Source organism: Spermophilus citellus (assembly GCF_964194105.1).
Source record: "Spermophilus citellus genome assembly, chromosome: 19".
NCBI lineage: Eukaryota > Metazoa > Chordata > Mammalia > Rodentia > Sciuridae > Spermophilus > Spermophilus citellus.
The window spans coordinates 20,733,360-20,756,913 of NC_138201.1; the positions used below are offsets into that span (position 1 = coordinate 20,733,360).

The following is a 23,554-nucleotide window of genomic DNA, read 5'->3' on the forward strand; positions in this document are numbered from 1 at the left end:
CTAGCAAAGGCTTTGCCACACTGCTTACATTCATAGGGCTTCTCTCCAGTATGCACTCTTACATGTATTTGAAGTTTACTGGATGTAGCAAAGGCTTTCCCACACTGCTTACAATCATAGGGCTTCTCTCCAGTATGAGTTCGTTCATGTATCTGAAGGTAAGAGGAAGCAGTAAAGGCTTTTCCACATTGTTCACATTCATAGGGCTTTTCTTCGGTATGCATTCTTCCATGTATGTGAAGATGACGGGATGAAGCAAATGTTTTTCCACATTGTTGACATCCAAAGGGTTTCTTTCTAGTATGTGTTCTTCCATGAGTCTGAAGGTAACTAGATCTAGCAAAGGCTTTGCCACACTGCTTACATTCATAGGGCTTCTCTCCAGTATGTGTTTTCTGATGTATTCTAAGTAATCTGGGATAAGCAAAGTCTTTCCCACATACCTTACATTTGAAATGTGCATTCCCTGTGTGTGTGATCCTGTGCTTTGGAAGACTTGTCTGTGAAATAAAGGTTCGACCATCTTGTTTACATTCATAGAGTTTCTCTCCAGAATGAGTTCTTTCATGTCTTATAAATAAAGAGGAGAAATGAAAGGCTTTCCCACATACCTCACATTGAAAAGGTTTACCTCCACTGTGTGTTATCATGTGTCTTTGAACACCTGGGTGAGAAGAAGAGGCTTCACCACATTGTTGACATTCATAGGGTTGCCACCCAGTATGAGTTTCTTCATGTGTTTGAATGTCATTGGAACAACTGATGACTTTCCCACATACTGTACTTTCACATGGTCTATCTCCAGTTTGTAACAACATTTGTGTGTGAACACTTCTGAGAGAAACCAGAGATTTCCTATATTGTTTAAATGCACATGGCTTCTCTTCACATTCTTCATGCTTATAGTATTTGTGTCCAGAGTGAGATGTGATGTGCCTATGAAGGAAAGAAGGACATATGAAATCTTTTGCACACATAATAAAGTCACATGGATTTAATCTATTAAAATTTGTCTTTGTTTGATTAAGAATTGGAATCGATTTGAAGGTTTCCCCACACTATTCTGTGGGGAAAGTTTCAAGTTTACAATAGGACTTCTTTGAAGAAGAACTGACCAGCACATAATTGATACCTAACTCATTCACAGTTTTCTATTTATTTATAGGTCTTTACATTTCTACCAACATCACGTAAAGGCTAGATTTTCTGACTTGTTAAAGTTCCCTGAAAATAAAGAGATTGAAAGGAAACAATCCTTTGCAACACAGCTTCTCTATGGCTATTATTCACATAGTCATATTCACATATGCAATTTCATACTACTTTTTGCATGTCAAATACTTTGAAAAGACTGAATACCTGTTACAGATAAGTATATATTTCTGGTAAAAAATATATTATAAGAATAAATACATTTCCAATTATGCATACTTCTTCGGTTGGTTTGCTTTAAAAATTATATAACAGTTCTCAGATTCCCTCACGAATTCCTCTTGTGAGTACAGTTACCTTAGGTTGCTTCCACAGTTTTCAATCTGATCTTCAGTGGTCTTGTCTTCCCACTTGTTTCCTAAAATGAGACAACATAACAATCTTTATGAATATTTAGGAGGTAGAAATGCTTTGCCAAATTGTAGGTGCCATTTATGCTTCAATAATTCATCAACTGATTTCCTTTTCACCTTCTACATAAATGACCAAAATAAACATGAGTTCTCGATTTGATTAATTTTAAAACCATCATTGTTACCTATAGAAGCCAGGTTTCTGAGGACTTCCCGCATCACATCTATGTAAAGGTTCTTCTGAGAGGCATCCAGAAAAGCCCACTCCTCCTTGGTGAAGTTCACAGCCACATCCTCAAAGGTCACGGAGATCTGAAATATACCACAAATGTATATACAACTCCAAGACACATAATTATGAAGATATCCAACATACAGAACAAGGAGAGAATATTAAAAGCTACGACAGAAAGAAGGCAGATTACATTCAGGGGTAAACCAATTAGGTTAACGGCTGATTTTTCATCACAGACGTTGAAAGCAAGAAGATCCTGGAACAACGTATTTCAAAAGCTGAAAAATAATCAATTCCAACCAACAATACTGTATCCAGCAAAATTAAGCTTCAGGTTTGACAATGAAGTTAAAATATTTCACGATAAACAAAAGTCAAAAGAATTTGCAGCCAGAAAACCAGCACTGCAAGTCATTCTGAGCAAAACACTACAAGAAGAGGAATTGAAAAACAGCACCCAAAACTAACATTGGGAGGTAACCCAGTAAAGGGAAGAACAAAAAATATAACCAAAAAGGAAATACGAGCCATATTAAAATAAATACATAAATAAGCATGTCTGGAAATACAAACAACATATCAATAGTAACCTTAAACGTTAATGGCTTAAATTCACCAATCAAGAGACAAAGGCTAGTAACCTGGATTAAAAAAACGAATCCAAGAATATGCTGCCTTCAGGAGACTCATATGATAGGAAAAGACATACACAGGTTGAAAGTGAAAGGCTGGGGAAAATCATACCACTCACATGGTCCTCGGAAGCAAGCAGGAGTGGCCATACTCATATCAAATAAAATCAACTTCAAACCTAAGTTAATCAAAAGGGATAAAGAAGGCCACTATATACTGTTAAAAGGAACCATCCACCAACAAGACATAACAATTATCAATAAGTATGCACCAAACAATGGTGCTGCAACGTTCATAAAACAAACTCTCCTCAAGTTCAAGAGTCAAATGGACCACAACACAATAATTATCAGTGACTTCAACACACCGCTCTCTCCTTTGGACAGATCCACCAGACAACAGCTGAATAAAGAAACTGTAGAACTCAATAACACAATTAATAACCTAGACTGGCCAGAGCAATTAGACGAAAGAAATTAAAGCCATAAAAATAGGAAAAGAAGAACTTATATTATCACTATTTGTGGATGATATGATAATATATCTAACAGACCCAAAAGGATCTAGAAAGAAACTACTAGAGCTAATAAATGAATTCAGCAAATATAAAATCAACATGCATAAATCCAACCACTCCTGTATATCAGCGCCAAAACTTCTGAAATGGAAATGAGGACAACCACCCCATTCACAATATCCTCAAAAATAATAAAATACTTGGGAATCAACCTAAGAAAAGAGATGAAAGATTTATACAATGAAAACTACAGAACCCTAAAGAGAGAAGTAGAAGAAGACCTTAGAAGATGGAAAAATGTACCCTGTTCATGGATATGAAGAACTAACATCATCAAAATGGAAATATTACCCAAATTTCTCTATAGGTTCAATGCAATGCCAATCAAAATCCCAACGGCATTTCTTGTAGAAATAGATAAAGCAATTATGAAATTCATATGGAAAAACAAAAGACCCAGAATAGCAAAAGCAATTCTAAGCAGGCAGTGTGAGTCAGGTGGTATAGCAATACCAGAGATCGAACTATACTACAGAGCAATAGTAACAAAAACATCATGGTACGGGTACCAAAACAGGCGAGTGGACAAATGGTACACAATAGAGAACACAGAGACCAATCCACAAAATTATAACTACCTTATATTTGATAAAGGGGCTAAAAGCATGCAATGGAGGAAGGATAGCATCTTCAACAAATGGTGCTGGGAAACTCAAAAATATTAACAATAAGAAAACAAACAAGGCTCTTAAATCTTGCAATAATCTCCATTTACCAGATTTCTTTTTGATGACAAAAATGGGAGTATTATGGGGAGATACAGAAGGTTGTATGTGTCCCTCCGAAAATTGTTGTTTGACCAGGTCATGGGCTGCTTGTATCTTTTCTTTAGTCAGGAGCCACTGAGGAACCCATACTGGTCTTTCTGATTTCCAAGTAATTTTTATTGTCTCAGTGGCCCTTTCTGAAAATCCAACCCTTGTCTGTCCGTTCCTTGATCTATTTGTATTGGTGCTGCTATACCTTGTTCTTGTTTTGCTAATCTTTTTCCTTTCCTAAAACCTTGTCTAGTCATAATAGTGGGTGCATTTTGGTTGATGTTATTTGTTAATGTCAAACCTAATTGATCTAGGACATCTCGTCCCCAAAAATTTACGGGAAGATGATCCAATACATATGGCTGTATAGTTCCTTCACATCCTTCAGGATCCTTCCAATCTAATACCATTGCACTTCTATGGGCATTAGTTGCCACTCCCAGGCCTCGAAGTGTTTCAGTGGCTTGTTGTAATGGCCAATGCTTTGGCCATTCTTGATTAGAGATAATGCTAAGGTCTGCACCTATATCCAGTAGCCCATTAAATTCATGTCCTTGAATATTTAGTTTTAGCATGGGGCGAGAATCTAAATTTAAAGAAAGCATAGCCCAATCTACACCTGTGGAGCCTAATCCCTTGGAACCTCTTTCTACAATACGACTGGAAAATTTATAATGTATGCTGGGTAGTATTAGTAATTGTGCTATTCTATCTCCTGGTGAAATTACTGATATACCTTTTGGAGAACTGGCTATAATTTTTATTTCATCTTCATAATCGGGATCAATTACCCCAGGACTTATCATAAGTCCGTTTAGAGTAGAAGAGCTATGTCCCAATAATAAGCCTACTGTTCCTTTGGGAAGAGGTCCTTTTACCCCTGTGGGAATGATTTGAACTCCCATCTCTGGAATTAGTACTGATCTGGAGGAGGCGCAGATGTCCAACCCTGTGCTCCCTCTGGTTTGTCTGATGAGGGATCTGATGGACAATGTGTCCTGGACACTACCCTGATGGGGTTGCTGGGTTCCTCCAGTGCTCCGTATATTTGTGGTTTGGGGCCCCAAAGCATTGGGCCCCCCTGTCCATTTTTTGGCAATGGACCCCGATGCCTTTCTCCATGATATCGTGGATAAACACCTGGTCCTTGTTAATTTTTTGATAATGGAGTACCCTCTATGGTGGTTTGAGAACGGCATTCATTAGCCCAATGTTTCCCTCTACAGCATCGTGGGCAAATACCCGGTATTCTACTCCTTTGATACCTAGTTTTGTTAAACCCTCCTCCTATGGGGCAATTCCTTTTAAAATGTCCTGTTTGTTCACAATAGTAGCATGTTCTTGGCCTGGCATCTAAAGCCTGTTTTACTGCAGCTGCCACGACTTGCCCTTGTTCATTAATGTCTCTGGCATCTAAAGCCTGTTTTACTGCAGCTGCCATGACTTGCCCTTGTTCATTAATGTCTCTACATAATTTAATATATGTGTTTAAATCTTCATGTTTCCATGGTCTAATGACTTCTCTGCACCAAGGATTCGCTTGCTCATAAGCCAGTTGTTTTATTAATGGCATTGCTTGTTCTGTATTCCCAAAAACTCTGGTAGCTCTTTGAATAAGCCTATCTACAAATTCAGCATAAGATTCATTAGCTCCTTGTATTACCTTAGATAATTGACCTTGTAAACCTCCACGCCCTTGTAATGTCTTCCATGCCCTAACCGCCTCTGCAGCAATTTGTGCGTATACGCCAATATCATAAGCAATTTGTTGCTGCTGATCCGCATATGGTCCCTTTCCTAACAACATATCTAGATTTCTCTGAGGATAACCAGCTGCTGCATTTTGCCTAGCCGTCTCCTTGCAAAATTCCTCATTGGCAACCTTCCATAACAGGTACTATCCTCCATTTAGCACAGCTTTACACATATTAGCCCAATCTGCTGGCGTCATGTTCAAGTTGGTAATGGATTCGACCATGCTTACAGTGAAGGGTGCTTGAGGACCATAGGTTGTTACAGCCTCTTTTAGCTGCTTCACTTTTTTGAAATTTAAACCATGGTGAATTTGGTGCCCTCCTGCCTCAAATACAGAGCATGTTAATATTTGAGATCCTGTCTCAGGATCCCAACTATCTACTGCGGGGGTTAGGGGCCTCCCAGCATATGGAGGTGGCCTTGTTGGTTGGTCAATTACGTCCTCTGGTGATAGAAAGGTGTTAGTAGCAGTCTCCTGTAGAGGTGGTGCTGTTGGTTGGACACTTACGCCCTCTGGTGATAGAAAGGTATTAGTAGCAGTCGCCTGTTGTAACTTTCCCCCTGATGGCTTTTTCGGCTTTACACTTTCTTTCTCTGACTAGCTTAAGAGGCCTTTAGACTAAGCAAACAAGATACCAACGTCCACAATGGCAATGTGCCAACTGGCAGAGTCCCTGGGCTTTTCTTTTCTATTCTTTTTAAATCTTCACCATGATGGTTCCATTGTGATATATTTAACAACCCCTCGTTAAAAAGCCATGGGCTCCATTTTTGTATTGTATCAACGTATGCCCTGACTGCTCTTGATTTTACTGGGATGCCTCCTTCCTCTAACAATTTACTTAACACTCCTTTGGTTTGTTTTTTACTAATTTCTGATCCCATATTTCTACCATAATACAACCCAACAAGATGACGCCAAACAAAACCGAGATAGAATGAAATAAAAATGGAACAACAAAAAATAATTATACCCTTTCTATCCTCCTGACATGTGCATCCGTCCTTTCTCCCTATCTATTCCTCAGATGTAAATAGTTTTTTCTCAGATGTGAGCGGTTTTTCTTCCGTCTCACTCATCTCCAGGGACAGGCAACTTAAAACAAAAGTGAAGCAAAATAAAAGAAGAATCTTAAAATGGCTACCCATCCTCTCACCCTGCCCTCAGGGGCAAGCAGTTTACCTTATCACTTACCCTCAGTCATTCCCCGAGCGGCCCACCAAATGCCGCAGTCTGGCTGGGCACAAATCAGGAGCCACTTGTCAAAAGAAACAAACTTTATTTTTAGAACCACATACGCCAAACAAAAAAGCTCCTCAGGAAAAACCTTCAGAGCCCAACTGCCATCACCGGCTTCCCACAAGCCTCTCAACCTACCCCATTCCTCCGGCTCTTGAGGCCAATTGGCTGGGTCACGTGGGAGGAGCCAAAAAAGTCCCCCAATGAGCAGCTCCGTAGTCTGAAAGGGCGGGGAAACAGCCCAATGAGCATCACCGCAGAGGAGCCAATCAGCTAGAAGTTGCTGGGGCCGCTGTGAGCCAATCATCAGCTGACAGTCTGAAAGTTTGCCGGGGCCCCTTCAGCTGTGGCTCTCAACAGTAGGTAACAGAGAAAGTGTTGATGAAACCACAATCAGGAAATCCGCAGTCTGCAAAACCAAGTTCTTCACGAACATCAGCATCACTGATTAACTTACAAAACGCTAAGAATACAGAGGACAGGGACTGGGGTTGTGGCTCAGTGGAAGAGTGCTTGCCTAGTGCTTGGCAGAAACTGGGTTCAATCCTTACTGCCACATAAAAAGAAAGAAATTAAAAGTGTAAAATATACAATAATATTAATAAAGAAAAAAACAATGAGGACTGAAAACCTAGTAACATATTTAAAAGTGTCATCGTCAACAATGCATTGGGACTTCAGATTATCATAAATGTGCTTGACACAAATTTGACAACTTACAGAAAATGGACCATTTCTTTGAGAGAGACAATCTCCTACAACTTACACTCAAGGGGAAATACACAAAACAGATGAGCCCATGGCTGCTGAGAAAAACAGACTCAATAACTAATTACTTCCCAAAAAGGCAAGGCAAGGCTCTGACATCTCAAACAGGCTTCCATGAGACACATAAGAACTGCCACCAGTTTGCTACTTTTTTCCAGAACATAAAAGCTGAGTTAACACCTCCTAAGTCTTCCTGAGGCATAAATTACCATATTATGCAAATTAAATAAAGAAAAGTATTAAATAGAAAAGAAGAATATAAATGATGCTCATAATCATAAATGCAAAATTTAATCATAAATGCAAAAAACTGTACAATTCATTCATCACACTCCAGGTGTCTATGCAAATGATGTGAAAATTATGGGCACAGGAACCCTCACAGCAGTGACTACAGTAGCCATATCCACAACGGCCCAAACCTAGATGCAAGGAAGATGCACCTTTCAATACTGAATGGACAAGCTGAAGTTTAACCACACCAAAGAGCATCACCCAGAAAATGAGCTCTGCAGCCTGGAAAGATACAGCACCCTTAAAGGCAGACTGGTAGTGAGAGAAGCCAGTTTGAAATGGCCAAGTGCAGTAAGATTCCAAGTCAAGAACATTCTGGAAAAGTCAACATTATAGATGCACTAGCAGAACTGATGGGTGCCAGGGACTTAGGGAGCAAAGAGGGAGGAAGGAATGAGAAGGAGTGATGAACAGGTGGAACACAGGATTCCCAGAGCAGTGAAACTCTTCTGTATGACATTATCTTGTATACGACGTGACACACACAATCACATCACAAGGAAGAGGAACCCTAAAGTAAAGGATGAACTTTGGCTTATCCTAAATGTTGCTTCATCCATTCTCTTTATCAAATGTTCAACACTGGTTTAGTAACTAACAAACACCCTACACCAATTCAATATGTTGAAAACAGTGGAGACTATCAGCTGGAGAGAAGGGGTATTTGATACTATGTGTAATGGTACATTTAATTGTCACCTTGATTGGATTAAAAGATGCCAATGATTAATGAGCTTCTGGATGTGTCCATGAGGGTATATCTACAAATGACGGGCATATGGGATAGTGAGCCAAACTGGAGAACCTCCTTAAGCTAGGACGCACCATCCAATAGGAGGGTGTCTTGGGTGGAACAAAATTCTTCACTCTCCCAAAGTGGACTCTGCCAGTGATTCTCTAGTGAGTTTCCAGAATCTTTGGTCTGGACTAAGGCAGCACCATTGATCCCCCTTGTTCTGAGGCTTCAGCCTCTGGGACTCTGCAGCTACTACTTCTGAAGCTCTCCAGCCTGCAGATGGCCACTGTGGACATCCACCTTCGGGTCAATTAGGCCAATCTAATGAATCCCCTTTGATAATCACACTTCCTCTTGATACTGTTCCTCTAGAGAACACTAATAAACTGTGTAAGCCTAAAATTGCTCATAAAAACAAAGTTTATCTAATAAAGAAGTAAATAAACTACCAAGCCATGAAGTTTTAAAAATGTATACATAAGAAACAATATTAATATGCTAAATATCTTTTTCATAATAATGCAAAAATAAAGCAAAGAGGAAGAGTCATAGTTACAAATTTCAAAAGTATGAACAAAAGCAAGAAAACTGATTTTCAATACTATTTTCATCTGGAAAGAAATTGGATGATAACTCTTCAAAACTCATTCCAACTGTGGTGTAGTGGTGTGCACCTGTAATTTCAGCCACTAGGGAGGTCAAGGCAGGGAAATGGAAAAAGTTTGAGGCCTGTCTCAGCAACATAGCAAGACACTCAGAAATTTAGTGAGACTGGTCTTCATCAAAAATAAAAAGGGGGTCTGGGACTGTAGCTGAGTGGCAGAACACTTGCTAACATGTGTGAGGCACTGGGTATGATCCTCAGCACCACAGAAAAATAAATAAAATAAAGATATTCTGTCCATCTACAACTATACAAAATACTTTTTAAAAAAGAAAAAGAAAACATAAATAAATAAGAAGGGCTGAGGATGTGCTCAGTGGTCGAGTGACTGTAGATTTATTCCCCAGTAAAACACCTGCCCACCTCCAGAATGTTGCTTACAAATTTAAATTTATTTCTGGAAGATAACTAAGCATGAGCAAGTCCATGGCATCAATTCCCAGCACTCAGTAAGTAAGCAAATAAATAAACAACAGTCTACAATACTAATTCTCTTGGGCTGGAGAGCAGCTTGGTAAAATACATGTAATGAGAGATAAAAATGATTATCATACATAAGGTACACAATTAGAGGCATAAAAACACAACAAAATCAGTGGAAAGACACCACACTTTCTCACAAAGAAGATTGAATGTTCCCATGTTCTAAACTCTCTGAAAAAACACTGAGCTTTTCAACAAATTCTGTGAAATTTAGGGCATGGTTTACTGTATTTTGGAGGTAAACTTAGAAAAACTACATCTAAAAATGGAAATAGTAGGGTTGGGATTCTGGCTCAGCAGTAGAGTGCTTGCCAAGCACATGAGAGGCCCTAGGTTTGATCCTCAGCACCACATAAAAATAAATAAATAGGTATTGTGTCCAACTACAGCCACAACAAAAAATACTCTTCAAAAAATTGAAAACAGTAAACTGTACCTAAGACCAGGCAAAATGTTGTACAGGACAGAGAGAATAGAGAGAGCATTTATGTTACTCCCAAGTTTCATAAGCTAAAAGGCTAGCTCCCAAAGGGGTGGCCCTACGAGGAGGCAGTTGGGAGGGAACAGGAATTAGGTGACATGGTGAGGGGATCAGCACCCTTATTTAGACACATGGATCTCTCCTTTGCAGAAAACAGGTGTCATTTACTCTTTCACTGATATTCAGTGATTAAATGATTACAATTGGGTATTCAAGGTATTGCCAAAATTGTCCTTAAAAATTACAATGAAGACGGGTGTGATGGTGCACACCTGTAACCCCAGCGGCCCTAGATGATGTAGCAAGACTCTGTCTCAAAACAAAGAATCTAAAAGGAAGAAATCAGCACTCCAGGTGCTGGACTCCCCCTTACTAGTTTTTTACACACTTGTATCCAGAATAGTAGTTTGTAGAAATGTGCAAACAAGGCCTCTGGCCTTGAGCTGGGCTTCACAGAGAAGTCACCAACTGGGCTCCATGGGAACAGCTGGTGGGGGAGGAAAGAAAGGGGAGAAGAAGCTCTCCCCTCCTCAGGTGCTGGCCTTGAAGGGTTAACTTGGCCAGAACAGAGAAAGAAAAACCTGCTTTTATGTGTGTGATGTGACAACTTGACTGTGGTGACTCCACTTTGTGAACTCAGCCATGACACTCAAAAAGCTCATGACTGGGGCCGTTTGGATTCTTTTGTTCATGAAAATTCCCCAAGAACACAGAGTGATCTATGGGGCCAACTGGAGACTAACTGACCACAACTTTCAGGCTTGCTTACGTTGCCTGGACCCCCAAACTTCCCTTTTGTGGTTTTTGTGCTTAAATATGGAGCCAACTGAAGGCAGGGGCACCACTCTGACCATCTCATTCTTTCGAGAGCAGAGTGTCTGACACTGGCCAGCAATAAAGGCTTAACTGGAATGAGACTGTGTGGTCTGAGAGTTATTTGGGGGTCCCGGTATTACAATATGAACTTCTGAGCCCCTCCCCTTACATGCCGTGTATAAAATTCTGAAACCACCTGAACTCGGGGTTCAGGGGATGGATGGATTGATTACAGCAAAAGCATTGTCCTCTGAGTCTGGCTGCAGCCAGGTAAAACTGTTCCAGCTATCTTCAGTGCCTTGCCTCCTTTGTCCCTACATCATTATCACCCTGTGTGCTTACCTAACTACAGGACTGGTGTGACTCTACATCATGGACTATCAGAAAAAGGGGCACTTATACTCTATTGATGTAGCCCAGAATTCCATATCCCTGGGATCTATAAACAACCCCCTTATTCCCTTTAAAGCAGTTATTCTGACCAAACACAAGGAAGTGTTAAGTGATCATTCTTTCCCCTCAAGGATAATATTCACAAATAGAAAACAAATGCTTTCAAAAGTGTTCTTCTTGCCAGGGACATTGGCACAAGCCTGTAATCCCAGATACAGGGGAGGCTGAAGCAGGAGGATCACAAATTGGAGGCCAGCCCAGATTCCAACACAAGGGGAAGGGGGTAAGGGAGGGGGAAGGGAGGGGGGAAGGAAGATTGATTGATTCTTTCCAATATTTCACTAAGCGATAATGACAATTAGCAGACGGTGTCTATTTGAAACGAGTGGGAAGAAGGAATGTCTGGCTGAGCTGCGAGGTGGAGGGAAGGTGGCCTTTTAGAAGGCAGGAGGCGCCTGCAATTTGGAGGACCTCCACTGGGTGGAGCTCCACTAGGAGACGGAAGGTGCATTTGTGGCCCTGCTTCCTACACGTTGGGAAAAGTGAGTGCGGGCCACCGGTAGGGAGCAAAGGGGACACCTGGGACCTGAGCCTCCCTTCCAAACCCAGGGAACCAGGGGACAGGGACCAGGGCCACTCGACAGCGGCGACTCCGGGAGCCGCTCAGCAGCTCACCCGCCCGCCGGGCCCCAAGGCAGGTGCTGACCGCGTACCTTCAGCGAACTCACCATTTTTGGCTTCTCTGGTGACCTGGCGTCCTCTGGAGGAACCTCCGGGCACCCGAGATCCCCGGGAACACGGGCAGCGCAGTCACCCGGGTCCCTGGAGCAGAGAACACGGGGCCTGGAGCAGGAGTAGCCCAGTCGGTGAGGAAGAAAAGCCCGCGAGAGTGCGGAAGCCCGCCCTTCCCCTCCCTCTGCGCACTGATTGGACAATTCCCCCCAGCGACCCGGATGGATGGCCTCCAGGCCCGCCTCTGGATCGTGACTGACAGCTAACGTCATCCAATAACTGGCTGAAATTGGGTAGAGTGACAGATTCTTGGCCCCAGCCTCTTTCAGGAGGAGCTTTCGGGCTGTGCTGGGAACTAATCCAGGTGGGAAGCCTTGGCTTAGCCTCTGCGACAGAGGTGACACCTGCCGCTGAGCTAGGCTTTAGCCATAGAGGGCTTTCCGAGCATGGCGGGGCCCTGGGTTTAACCTCAACAGAGAAACAAAGCACAGCTTCTCCTGGAGGCTGAGGCTGGAGGAGCCCAAGGTCAGGTCACCACCTGCAAACAGTGAGACCCTGTCTTCAAATAAACTGAAAAGGTGACGATGGAGCTCAGAGGTCGGGGTCAAGCCCCATTGGGTTTATTCCCCAGTACCTTAAAAAAGAAAGAACGATATTTAATTGTATATTATATATATAATCTATATTTTTGTATATAAAATATATATCATATTTTTATAAAATATATATATTATATATTTATATATAAAATATGTATTTTATAATATATTCTATATATAAAATGGATATTTTATATGTAAAATATATTTTATATATATAAAATATAATATATATATATATTTCTCACACCAAGTACATCTAATCAGAATATTATCTATAATATATTATTATATAATATATAATATATATATTCTTCCCCCCAGCTGATGCGACCTCAAGTGACTTAGAAAGACACAGTCTCCAAATTTTTGAAACACTTTTTAAAGATATCATATATATGACCCATATATAATATCTAAAAATGAAAACAATTTGAAAACTATTTAGTAACTCTCCTCACCTCCTGGCCTCTGTTGCTTTGACGAGGCTCCTGATCTATGAAAGGAAGCAACTGGGGTTGGCTCTGATGCCCAAGGCTCCCTCCCCAGCAGAAAGGGTGGGGGAGGAAGGAAGGCAATCCTCTAGGGCAGCAATGTGGGGTGGAAATAAAATGGGTGCTTTGGGCTTAGTGTCGATGTTCTACTTCGACTGTTAGGAAGTCTTCTGCAGAGATGTGACTCTGGTGACCCCACAGGTCTGGTCAGGTGTTCACCCAAAGCCAAACAGAAAAGGTTATGATGCAAAGCAGGAAAGAAACTTTGACCAGTGCAGCTACACCAGGAAGAAAAGGAAACCCTGTCCTTACCCTGTCTTCAGATGCTGCCAAGGACTTTGAGGTTTTGTAGAATGGGTAATCATAGGCATGTATGGATAGGGGAAATCGTATCTAGAATTTAGTATTATCTGTAGGATTTAAGCTTCAGGCATCTGTGGTCTTATAACATGTCTGTGAGCTCACACTCACTTGCCCCCTGGACGCATGTCACTCCATTGCACAGACTGACCTCACTTTGTCAGGAGGAAGTCCCCCTCCAGTGTATTCTTTCCATGTCAAGGTTTTCAAGAAAAGCCACAAGCCCTAGGAAGCAACATACCCCCAGGAGCTGACCCAGCACTCTCAGCATCCTGGGTTTGAACCGATAGTCCAACCAGAAAGAAACGAAAACCCTGCTCAGCTGGGTCCCTTAACCCTGCATATAAACCATAAAAAAATTGCCACTGGGGGCCAACACTGCCTGTCATGTCTATCCCCCTCTTGGAAATTAAGTACAATTTTTTTCTCTACTGTTAAGTTGGGCTTTGTGAAGTCTTTCACATCCTGCTCACTGGCACAAGTTCATTCTACCTAACAATATTGCCCAAGGCCAAGGGGAGCTATTGTGTAAAAAATCGTATTCCCATCATTCCTCCTCCAATTAAAAAATCCTGCAGGAGAAGGATGGAATGTGTGGAAAGGGCGCCCCCTGCCGGGCTCTTGCAAGAACACATGGCTGCAGAGTTCTTAGGGTCCCTGTTAGCCTCAGATTGTGTCACCTGAGCAGCAAGTGGAGACCTACTCTAAGATCCCCCAGATTTCAGAGATGGGGGTATTTGCACAGGGCATATCAATAACCCTTGGAAAACATTCATTAGTAAAATAATGATATATTGATGTATGCATAGATTTTGGAATGCTTCAGTCTAGAGACTGTTTTCACATTCTTTATGGTGTTTGAAGAGAAAATTCTTCTCAATTTGATGAGGCACTCTTTATCAAGTTTTCTCTTCTTGCTGGTGTAGTGGTTCATGCCTGTCATCCCAGCAGCTCAGGAGGCTGGCGCAGGAGGACTGCGAGTTTCAAACCAGCCTTGGCAACTTAGTGAGGCCTGAAGCAACTCAGTGTGAGACCCTGTCTCTAAATAAAATATAAAGAAGAACTGGGCATGTGGATCAGTGGTTAAGTGCCCATAGGTTCAATCCTCCATACCAAGAAAATCAAATAAAAAATTTTTAAAAGTGGTTTCTGAGTGTACCTTCAGTATGATTCTAAGACATCTTTCCTCCAAGATCCCCAAAATTCCCTCTTGTTTTTTGCCCTGATAATTCGAGTAATTTCAGTATTTGCATTTCTGTGTGTTCCATGACACTAGAGTATATTTGGACACATTATACATACATGCAGTGTAACTTATTCTGATTAGGATCCCAGTCTTTTAGTTGTACATGATGTGGAGTTACCCTGGTCTGTAGTTATATATGAACATAAAAATGTGTCCCATTCAGTTTACTCTCTTTCCTTACCATTCCCCTCCCTTCCCATAATTTCCCTTTATCTAATCCAATAGACTTTTATTTTTTTCCCTCCTCAATCTCCGTGTGTGTGTATGTGTATCACATTTTCTTTCTCCATTCATCTGTTGAAGGGCAACTAGGCTGATTGCATAGTTGAGCTATTGTGAATTGAGTTGCTAGAAACATTTTTGTGGCTGAGTCACTGTAGTGTGCTGATCTTTAAGTCCTTTGGATATAAATTGAGAAGTGGCATAGCTGGGTCAAATGGTGGTTCCATTTCAACTTTTCTAAGGAATCTCCATACTGCTTTCCAGAGTGGTTGCACCAATCTGCAGTCCCACCCACAATGGGTGAGTGAACCTTTTCCCCACCTACTCGCCAATATTTAATGATACTTGTATTCCTGAGAATGGCCCTCCTGACTGGAGTGAGATTAAATAGATTTAACTTGCATTTCTCTAATTACTAGAGATATTGAACTTTTTTTCATATATTTGTTAACCATGGATGACTGTATGTTTAGTGTGTGACTGGTGCTGCGGCTCCAGCTTCATCATTCTGCAGGACAACTTTTGAATTTTCTAGAATCATTTTAGAAACACTTCTGTCCTCATTGAAGTTCTTGGTCCATTTACTATAATGAATTGTTCACAGTTGTGTGCATCATTCCATCTTCAAATACTCCCAGTGGTTTATAAGAATCCAATCTCAGGCTAGAACTCTGTGGTTTGTTCACTGTAGTTTTTCAGTAAGAATTGATGTCACTGTGCTGAACCACAGAGTTTTGTCATGTATTTGAAAGAATGGGTCATAGTTTTGGTTTTCTTCACAAATTGATGTGGGTTTTAGGAAACTTGTCAATTTCTCTCCAAGTTTGGAGAATACACTGAATCCTTATGCCAATTTGTGGTGCACTGTTTTACTTTTTTGGAAATTTAAAAAATATATTTATAAAAATTTATTTGACTTTTACAAAATAATTATAGTATTCACAAAGATTTAACAAAATTCAAGCCCAATTGAAGTTTATTACAATAATCTTTCCTAGACTTGTTGTTAGGGTCGAATTCGGGACCCCCCAAAAGACCAACAGAGACCAAGATCCATGTAAGCAGCAAAGAGGTGTTTATTGGGAGCTAGCTCGGTCCTCCATGTGCACCCAGCAACTGGTGATGCCGAGAGGCCCCTAGCCCAGGGTTTGCAGCAGTTTTATACACTCTCTGGGGAAGGCAGGGACTTCACATACATCATAGCATCTCTTGGCAAATCATCACACACCGCGGGAAAATCATACAACAACTCTAAAACATGATTAGCACATTCACTGGTGGGAACAAGTTGGGTAGGGGTGATTGGTTAGTACAGAGGGGGATTCATTTGAACTGGTTGGTTTAGGCCAGGAGGGTTGTATGTGCTGAACTACATGGTTTCCCAACATGTTATCAACCACCATAAACTACTGGGAGGGTCATCTGGCTTCCCAGGTATTTCCCTATCTCATGCTGATTGGTGGCTGCTAGGGGGTTGCTATGGGTCTCCACCTAGAGTGAGTCAGGGACACCTGGCAGAGCAGATATCTCCTGTTATTTGCAGACAAACAACTCAGCAGGGTGCATTTATGCCTAGGAGTGCTCTGTGGGTCTTTTCAAGGACAAGGGTCATGCCCCTTCCTTGGACAGGCTTTGCTCTGAGGTACAGGCTGGTTTTTCAGACTCAATGGTATTTTTGTAACAAAGGTTGGGGGATCTCTGATCTCTGTGCCCTTCAACAGATGAATGGATAAAGAAATTTTGGTGTATATACAGAAAGGAATACTATGCAGCCTAAAAGAAGAATGAAATGATGGCATTTACCAGCAAATAGATGGAAATGGAGAATATCATGCTAAGTGAAATAAGCCAGTCCCAAGAAATCAGAGGCCAAATGTCTTCTGAGATATGCAGATCTAATTCACAATAAGGGTGAGGTTCTTGGGAAGAATAGAGGAACTTTGGATTAGACAGAGGGAAGTGAAAAAAGGGGAGGGGCTATGGAGGTAGATTGAAAGTAAAATAAATCAGATGTCATTACTCTCTGTACATATATGACGTCATGACCAGGGTAACTCTATATCCTGTGCAACCAGAAAAATGAGTAGGTATAATCCACCTATGTAGAATGTGATGACCAAATGATTCTGCTGTCCTGTGTAACTAATTAGAATCAATAAAAAAATCTTTTCAAAAGTTCATCGTACATTTTTGTATAAAAACAGTATCAAGTACTTGGGAAATAATTCCCAAGTATTTAAATGAAATCATGAAGATTCACAGAAGGTCATTTAGAAAGCAGAAATCAGTTAAGATTAGAATGGGAGTCTTGAATCAATCATCACTCCTAGCAAATTAAATGTAGAAAACCATAATAACAGAAAGAAAAGAATTCAGAATCCAAGTAGGAAATAGGAGTCACATTCTGAATGTGAACTTGGACTCTGGGAGTTCAGCTGTCCGTCAAAGCACTGTGTCTCTCTGCCCAGCCACAGGGTGCATTTGTGAATGGGCTGCAAACTCTTCCTATTTTCTGTGTTTCCTGCCCCAGGATTTCTGCTGAATGCTGTGACTAAACATTTGACCACTTGTCCTCAAATTCCACTTCAGATCTATTTCTGAAGAAAACGTTTCTCCTCTCACATGAAGAATGATATAAACATTTCAATGACTTAAATGTTTGATTACCCCCACCCTCAAATCTCACTACCTTGCTAACCCGTGTCCAATGAACAAGTCACTTTCTGGGTTTTTTTAAACTTCTTGACTCTTTTTCAAGCACATGTACCTCTTCCTTGCTCCTCTTCATCCTCACATTGTAGGAAACTCCGGGGCGACTTGGGACAGTCTCCCTTCACCTGTGGGCTGAGGCCAATGATTTGCTTTTATTCATGAGGGTGTCTCTAGGACCTGGACCAAGGAGGCCTCATCCCTGACACAAAACAGCCCTGGGCCCAGGTTGAGGAGTGAGGTTCAGCAAGATACTGAAATTTTTCAGGACATGTCAAGGGGCGGCATGGTGCACAGAGAAACAAACATACTCACTGAGATTGTCCCTATTTTTTATTTTTTTTTAATTTTTTAGGTGTAGTTGGCCACAATACCATTATTTAATTTGTATTTATTTTTATGTGGTGCTGAAGGACAGCAGGTTGCAAGTTCTGAGTAGCCTTCAAAAGGAATCTGCTGCCCTTGTGGGGGCCTTTATTTTTATATCATTTTTGTAGATATCTTTCCAGGTAGTTAATAAATAGTCTCAAAGCCCCAAACTTATTTGATGTCCATACTTTTCAAGAGCCACAATCTTTTCTGACATATTGATTACCTAAGATATACTGAGGACATGGTTTAAAATATTTTCCTGTAACCTTTGCCAATCAGGATTAAACGTTTACATTTTCACCTTAATCACTAGGTGCACACTGTGAGCTTTCTTACTTTTAATCTAAAGTCCCAGTAAAACACACTTCAAATAGTGAAACACACTTAAAATAGTGAAAGCCTATTATTCCGAAGTGACTCTAAAATATATCTATATTAACTTTACATTATTCTATTTTTAATTTCCAAAGTAATTTCCTTTTTTTTTCATATTGTAAGGGTCCGGCGAAGCATCGGAGAAAGAGACCACGAGACTAGCTTCATGCAATGGCAAGGGGGATTTATTAGGGATCCGTTCCAGCACGCTGGGGCTCTGTGCTCACTCAAGAAGGGAGAGCAGCCCAGAGCCCAGAGCAGAGGTCAAGCAGAGCTTAAGTACACTTTTTGGAGAGGGTGGTGGGCTTTGCATACATCAGAACAAATCATCATGAGGCGCGGGAAAATTGAACAACAACTCTGAGACATGATTAGTCCATTCATTGGCGGGAACAGTTTGGGCAGGGGTGATTGGTCACTTCTAAGTGGGGTACACATTCAAACTGATTGGTTCTGGGGCCTATATGCTTACGTGCCATGCTACCTGGAGCCCTTAGCAATTAAACAACCAGGGAATCAATGAAGATATTTACTGGGCAGTTCCCGTATTGTCCTAACAACTTTACAGAGATTACAGGTTCCAGGGATAGCAGAGGAATTGTAACAATAGACTTTTACCTTTTAGCCCAGACCTTGTTATCTAGAAGCTTTACAATGCCCTAGTCTTTTACACTTTAACTCAGACTTTTGCAGCTTAGAATCAGCTTAGAAATTTTACCCTTACAATATGACCTATTTAACTGTTTTCTTAAAGTTTCCTTGACCCTTGGACAAAGCCCACCACATCTCGTGTCTTTTTAATCTTTTCACTAAAGGGCAGGTTCTGCACCTCAACCCATTTGCCATTAATATTAACTCTGGGTTTTCCACTTTCATCATGAGTTCCTGTGTGAGGCAGAGGAGGGGTGTTAATGGGGGGAATGTATTTTTATGAGCCTCTTGTCCTCAAGGGGAATACTATAATCTTCCTTTAATTAAGACAGTTACATAGGGTGGTCCTTGTTGGAACAGTGATTGTTTTTCTGTAACTAGTCTATTGTAGAGGTTGTGGCTTTGGAAGGGAGGGGGACATTAGTGGATATTGTTAACCCTGGGATAAACATTTCTTGTGAATTAGGCTTTTCTCTGGAACTTTGATTGGTCATCTTTCCCCTGTGAATTTCTTAAGGAATAACACTATTGTTTGTCTCCTGAGAGTGATTGAAACACACCTTGGGGCCTGTCTCAATTGTGTCCTTGGTCTCATTCTGGGAATTTTCCTGCATTCTCAGGGAACATGTACTTTTATTATTGATTGATGGACGCCCTGTTCTCCATATCAGGAAGATCATAAACCAAACACTTAACATTCCCCATGGCTTGGATTTCCAGATGGTATGGCCCTGCCACAGCATCCCCCACACTGTGACCTGTCAGACAGCGGATGACAGGAACCCCTTCACCAACTCCTGATTGTGAAAAACCCCAGGAAAAAAAGATAAATTTAATTTAAAAAAAAAAAAGAAGAAGAACTGGGAAGTCGCTTCAGAAGAACCCAACATGCCTGCTCTGTACTGAACAGGTGATTGAGAGCTGCCTAGGCCAGGAAGCCCTTCACCCGGGTCTTGAAGAGTGGCAGCTGCACTAACTGCACTTAAGCATTAAGAGCTCTGTAGGCCCAGGGATGCTCCTGAGCTGCTCAAAAGTTGGGAACCAGAAGAGCTGAAGGGGGAAGGACAGGATGGAGCAGCCAATCAAAAACCTTGTAGCTCCCTGTAGGGAGGGGCAATTGCTGGGACAAGCTATCTTAACAGCAGATTGGCTCAAGGGCAGGTTCTGGAGAAGGGTGGAGGAAGGGCACTGAAGGAATTGACATTTCAATCCCTCTGGGAACAGTCTCCAACTGGCCAGACTCATCAAAATTGGCCTCACCCCTTTTCCCTGTCTAGACTGACTGGTTTAATTCTGGCTTCACCCCAGGCCCTGCGTGCACAAAGGAGCAAGAGTCCAGCCCCCTAGAGATTCCAAATGCGGAGCCTGGTGGAGCTGAATTCCCACCAATTCTATGAGGGGGTGGGGCTGTCCCAAGACCCTTGGAAGGAATAAAAAAGGGCGGGGGGTTCCCTAAGCTGCCCTGGCTGCCTGGGGAGTCACCCTGCTTGTGCCCCATCCAGAATAAGCAGCTCCAGAAGCCCCAGCTTCTCCAGGCGGTGGGGACCCGGGAGAACCTGTTTCCAGGCGCCACTCCCCAGGCCCAGAGTTGGGAGGTTAATCGGATGAAGTGAGCCTCGGGGGTCCAGGAGTGCTGGGCGGAGACGCCAGCCCAGGCAGGATCGCGCCCAGATCTGGGGTCAAGGTCCTCCCAGGCACCAGCGCACAGCCATGGGATCCTCGCAGGCCCAGGGGATGTACCTCGGCCACCACCAAGTGCGCGGGACTCCGGGACGGAGCCACTCAGGCCTGGGGAGGGGACGAGCGCGAGACCCTGGGAAGGAAGCGGAGGTGCTCGGAAATGGTGAGTCACCAAAACCCAGCCCCAGGCGCATTCTCTGCGCGGCCCAGAGAGCAGCGCTGGGGTGGGGCGCAGAGGGAGGTGGGGGGCCGAGCAGGAGGGGGGACCGGGTTGAGCCGCGGAAACTGCGCCCACGACTAAGGCGGGGCCACTCTCGGGTCAAGGGGGGTGACACGCCTCCGAACCCCTCCAAGACCCGCTCCCTGCCCCCTCATGGCCTGTGTCCCCCACACCAGGTCGGCACAGATGCGCTGAGGTGTCCCCCCACTAAGACCCGCTCTGCCCCTCCCATTCGGAGCAAGGACCCCTCCCCAGGGCCAAGTCCCACAATCTCTATATGGCACGTCCCCTGCCCCACCCTGACACGGCTGTGACACCCTCCACACACACATTTTTTAAGACACGCAGCCCGATGCCCGTGTCTCCCCAATAAATTCGAAGCCTTCCGTGTCCCGTCCTGGTCCCCACCCCCAGCCATGGCCTGTCACACAATCTAAGACACAATCCTGTCCCTCCCCCAACACGACCTTGACCCCATCTGAGACTCCTGTCCGGTCCCCTCCCCATATGGCCGTCTCACCCTATCACTCCCCGAATACCACCTGGTCCCAACTTGGGGCTCAGCTTGAGTCCCCCCCCCCCCGCACACCCCGCGCCCCCTCCCTGCTGCTGCTGGGGAGTCCCCAGGAACAGTCTAAGCCACTGCTGTCCCGCTCCCCGGCCTCTCTCCCCTCCCCCCAGCACTGTCGGTCCCTCCAACACTAGGGCCCCCACTGGACCCCTGCGCCGCCCCTTCCTCTCCTAAGTCACTCCCCACTTCGCTCCTGGGACCAAGTGTCCACCCTGAAGCAGCTCCGCGGTGCCCAACACTAAGGCCCGCCCCTGTCTGGCCCCCAGCATGTCCCGCCCCCCATCCAAGGGCAACCCCTTGCACCACCCCACCTTAAGACCTAGTCTCTCCCTGGACAGGCCCTGGTGGGCTCCCGGGCACGCTCCCTCCCAGCCTCGTCTATGCGTTGCCCGCTCACACTGAGGCACGCCCCTTGCTCCACCCCCAGCACATCCCCCTCTAGGACACGCCCCTTGCTCCGCCCCCTGCTGTCCATTGGGCACTTTAGAACACGCCCTTGCACCGCCCTCCACCCTGTGTCCCCCTAGGAAGGCCCCATCCAGCTCCTGGGCGCGTCCTCCTCGCAGCCCCAGCTCCGGGGTGCCCAACACTCAGGCCCGTCCCTGGCCCACCCCCAGCACGCCACACCCCCCACTCTAGGACACGCCCCGCCCTGCTCCTGGCCCCCAGGTCCCCCATCCCGCCCCAGCACAGCTGTGCAGGGCCTTATGACCCTCCCCCAGTGCGGACCCTTGACTTTCCCCCATCCCCGCCCCCCCTCCCCCACAGCTGGGTCCCCCTCCCAGCGCTAGTACAGGCCAGTCCCGCTCTGAGTCCTCCAGTCCGCCCACTGCGCCCTCGCGCGTCCCTGATCCTCCAGCAGTGGGACCTGCCTCCAGTCCCCCACCCCCAGGGCGCACAAGATCTATGGCAGCCCCTGCCCCTTCCCTCCGGCTACCCTCCCCCCACACACACACACACACTGTGACGTGGCAGTGACTCCGCCCACCTGCTCTCCCCGGTTGCCCCACCCCCAGCGCGTCCTAGACAGCTGAGTCCCTCTGGGTCCTGGGGCAGGTGGGGCCCAGGACCCGCCAGTGACGCTGGGGCGGTGGGGCGCCTGGCCCCCTGTTCAGAGGCTCAGGGACTCTCTTCTCTGCCGGCTGCACTGCGTCTCTGGGGTTGCTTTGAATCCCCCATCTGTGGTTTAAAATCCTAGTGTCCCTGCGGGTCTGGTCTTCCTAGTGTCCTGCCTGCCACTTGGCACAGCCTTGGAGCTCCGCGCACTGTGAGCCAAGACACCTGCCAACCATCAGCGCCTCCTGACCCCCCAGGACCCCAAATGGCAGGCCCCAGGCTCTGGAACCCAATTTCGCCCGGGCTTTACTGAGAGTTGAGCTCAAATGACCTTAACCCAGAGGACCCATTTAGTGACATGACTTGCACAACAAGAAAGGGTTTTTCCAGCGTCACCCGGGGTGTTGGTAGCCACAAAAGGTCACCACAAATGCACTCAGAAATCTCCCAGGATTCAGTAGCCCTATGTCCAAAAATAAATGGGGAGAAAAAACAGAAAGAAAGTGAAAAACTTGTAAGTCAGGCATTTGTCACAGCACAGTTACAACTGTTTGGTTATGATTTGCCACTGTTAATCCTTTACTGTGCCTAGATTATAAATTATACATTATGACAGGCATCTATATATACTGGAAAAGTATAGTCTGTCTAGGGTTAGGTACTAGCTGAACTTTCAACATCCTCTGAGATTTTTGGAAAGTGTCCCCAGAGGATAAAGAGGGGACCTCTGCTGTTTGCATGGGGTTAAAGTGGAGGGAACTTTCTTATTATAGGGCTCAGTTTCTGATTGCTTGCTGAGAATCTCCAGTTTGGGTGCAGGGAGGAAATGGGCCTCTCTCAGCATTAGTCTTGATTGGCCATTAGCAGTA

The 23,554-nt window shown here is 44.0% G+C and overlaps 1 protein-coding gene across 1 annotated transcript in view; it reads right to left on the reverse strand.

Annotated features, from left to right (window-relative positions):
* Positions 1 to 12,402, reverse strand: part of LOC308638622 (zinc finger protein 69-like) — a gene marked incomplete at its 5' end in the record, with an annotated part of 72,498 nt that extends 60,096 nt beyond the window's left edge. The window contains one exon of the mRNA XM_081276242.1: positions 12,127 to 12,402. Within this exon, the coding sequence (XP_081132368.1) occupies positions 12,127 to 12,402 (276 nt within the window). The remainder of the gene's footprint in view (positions 1 to 12,126) is intronic.
* Between the last annotated feature and the right edge of the window lie 11,152 nt (positions 12,403 to 23,554).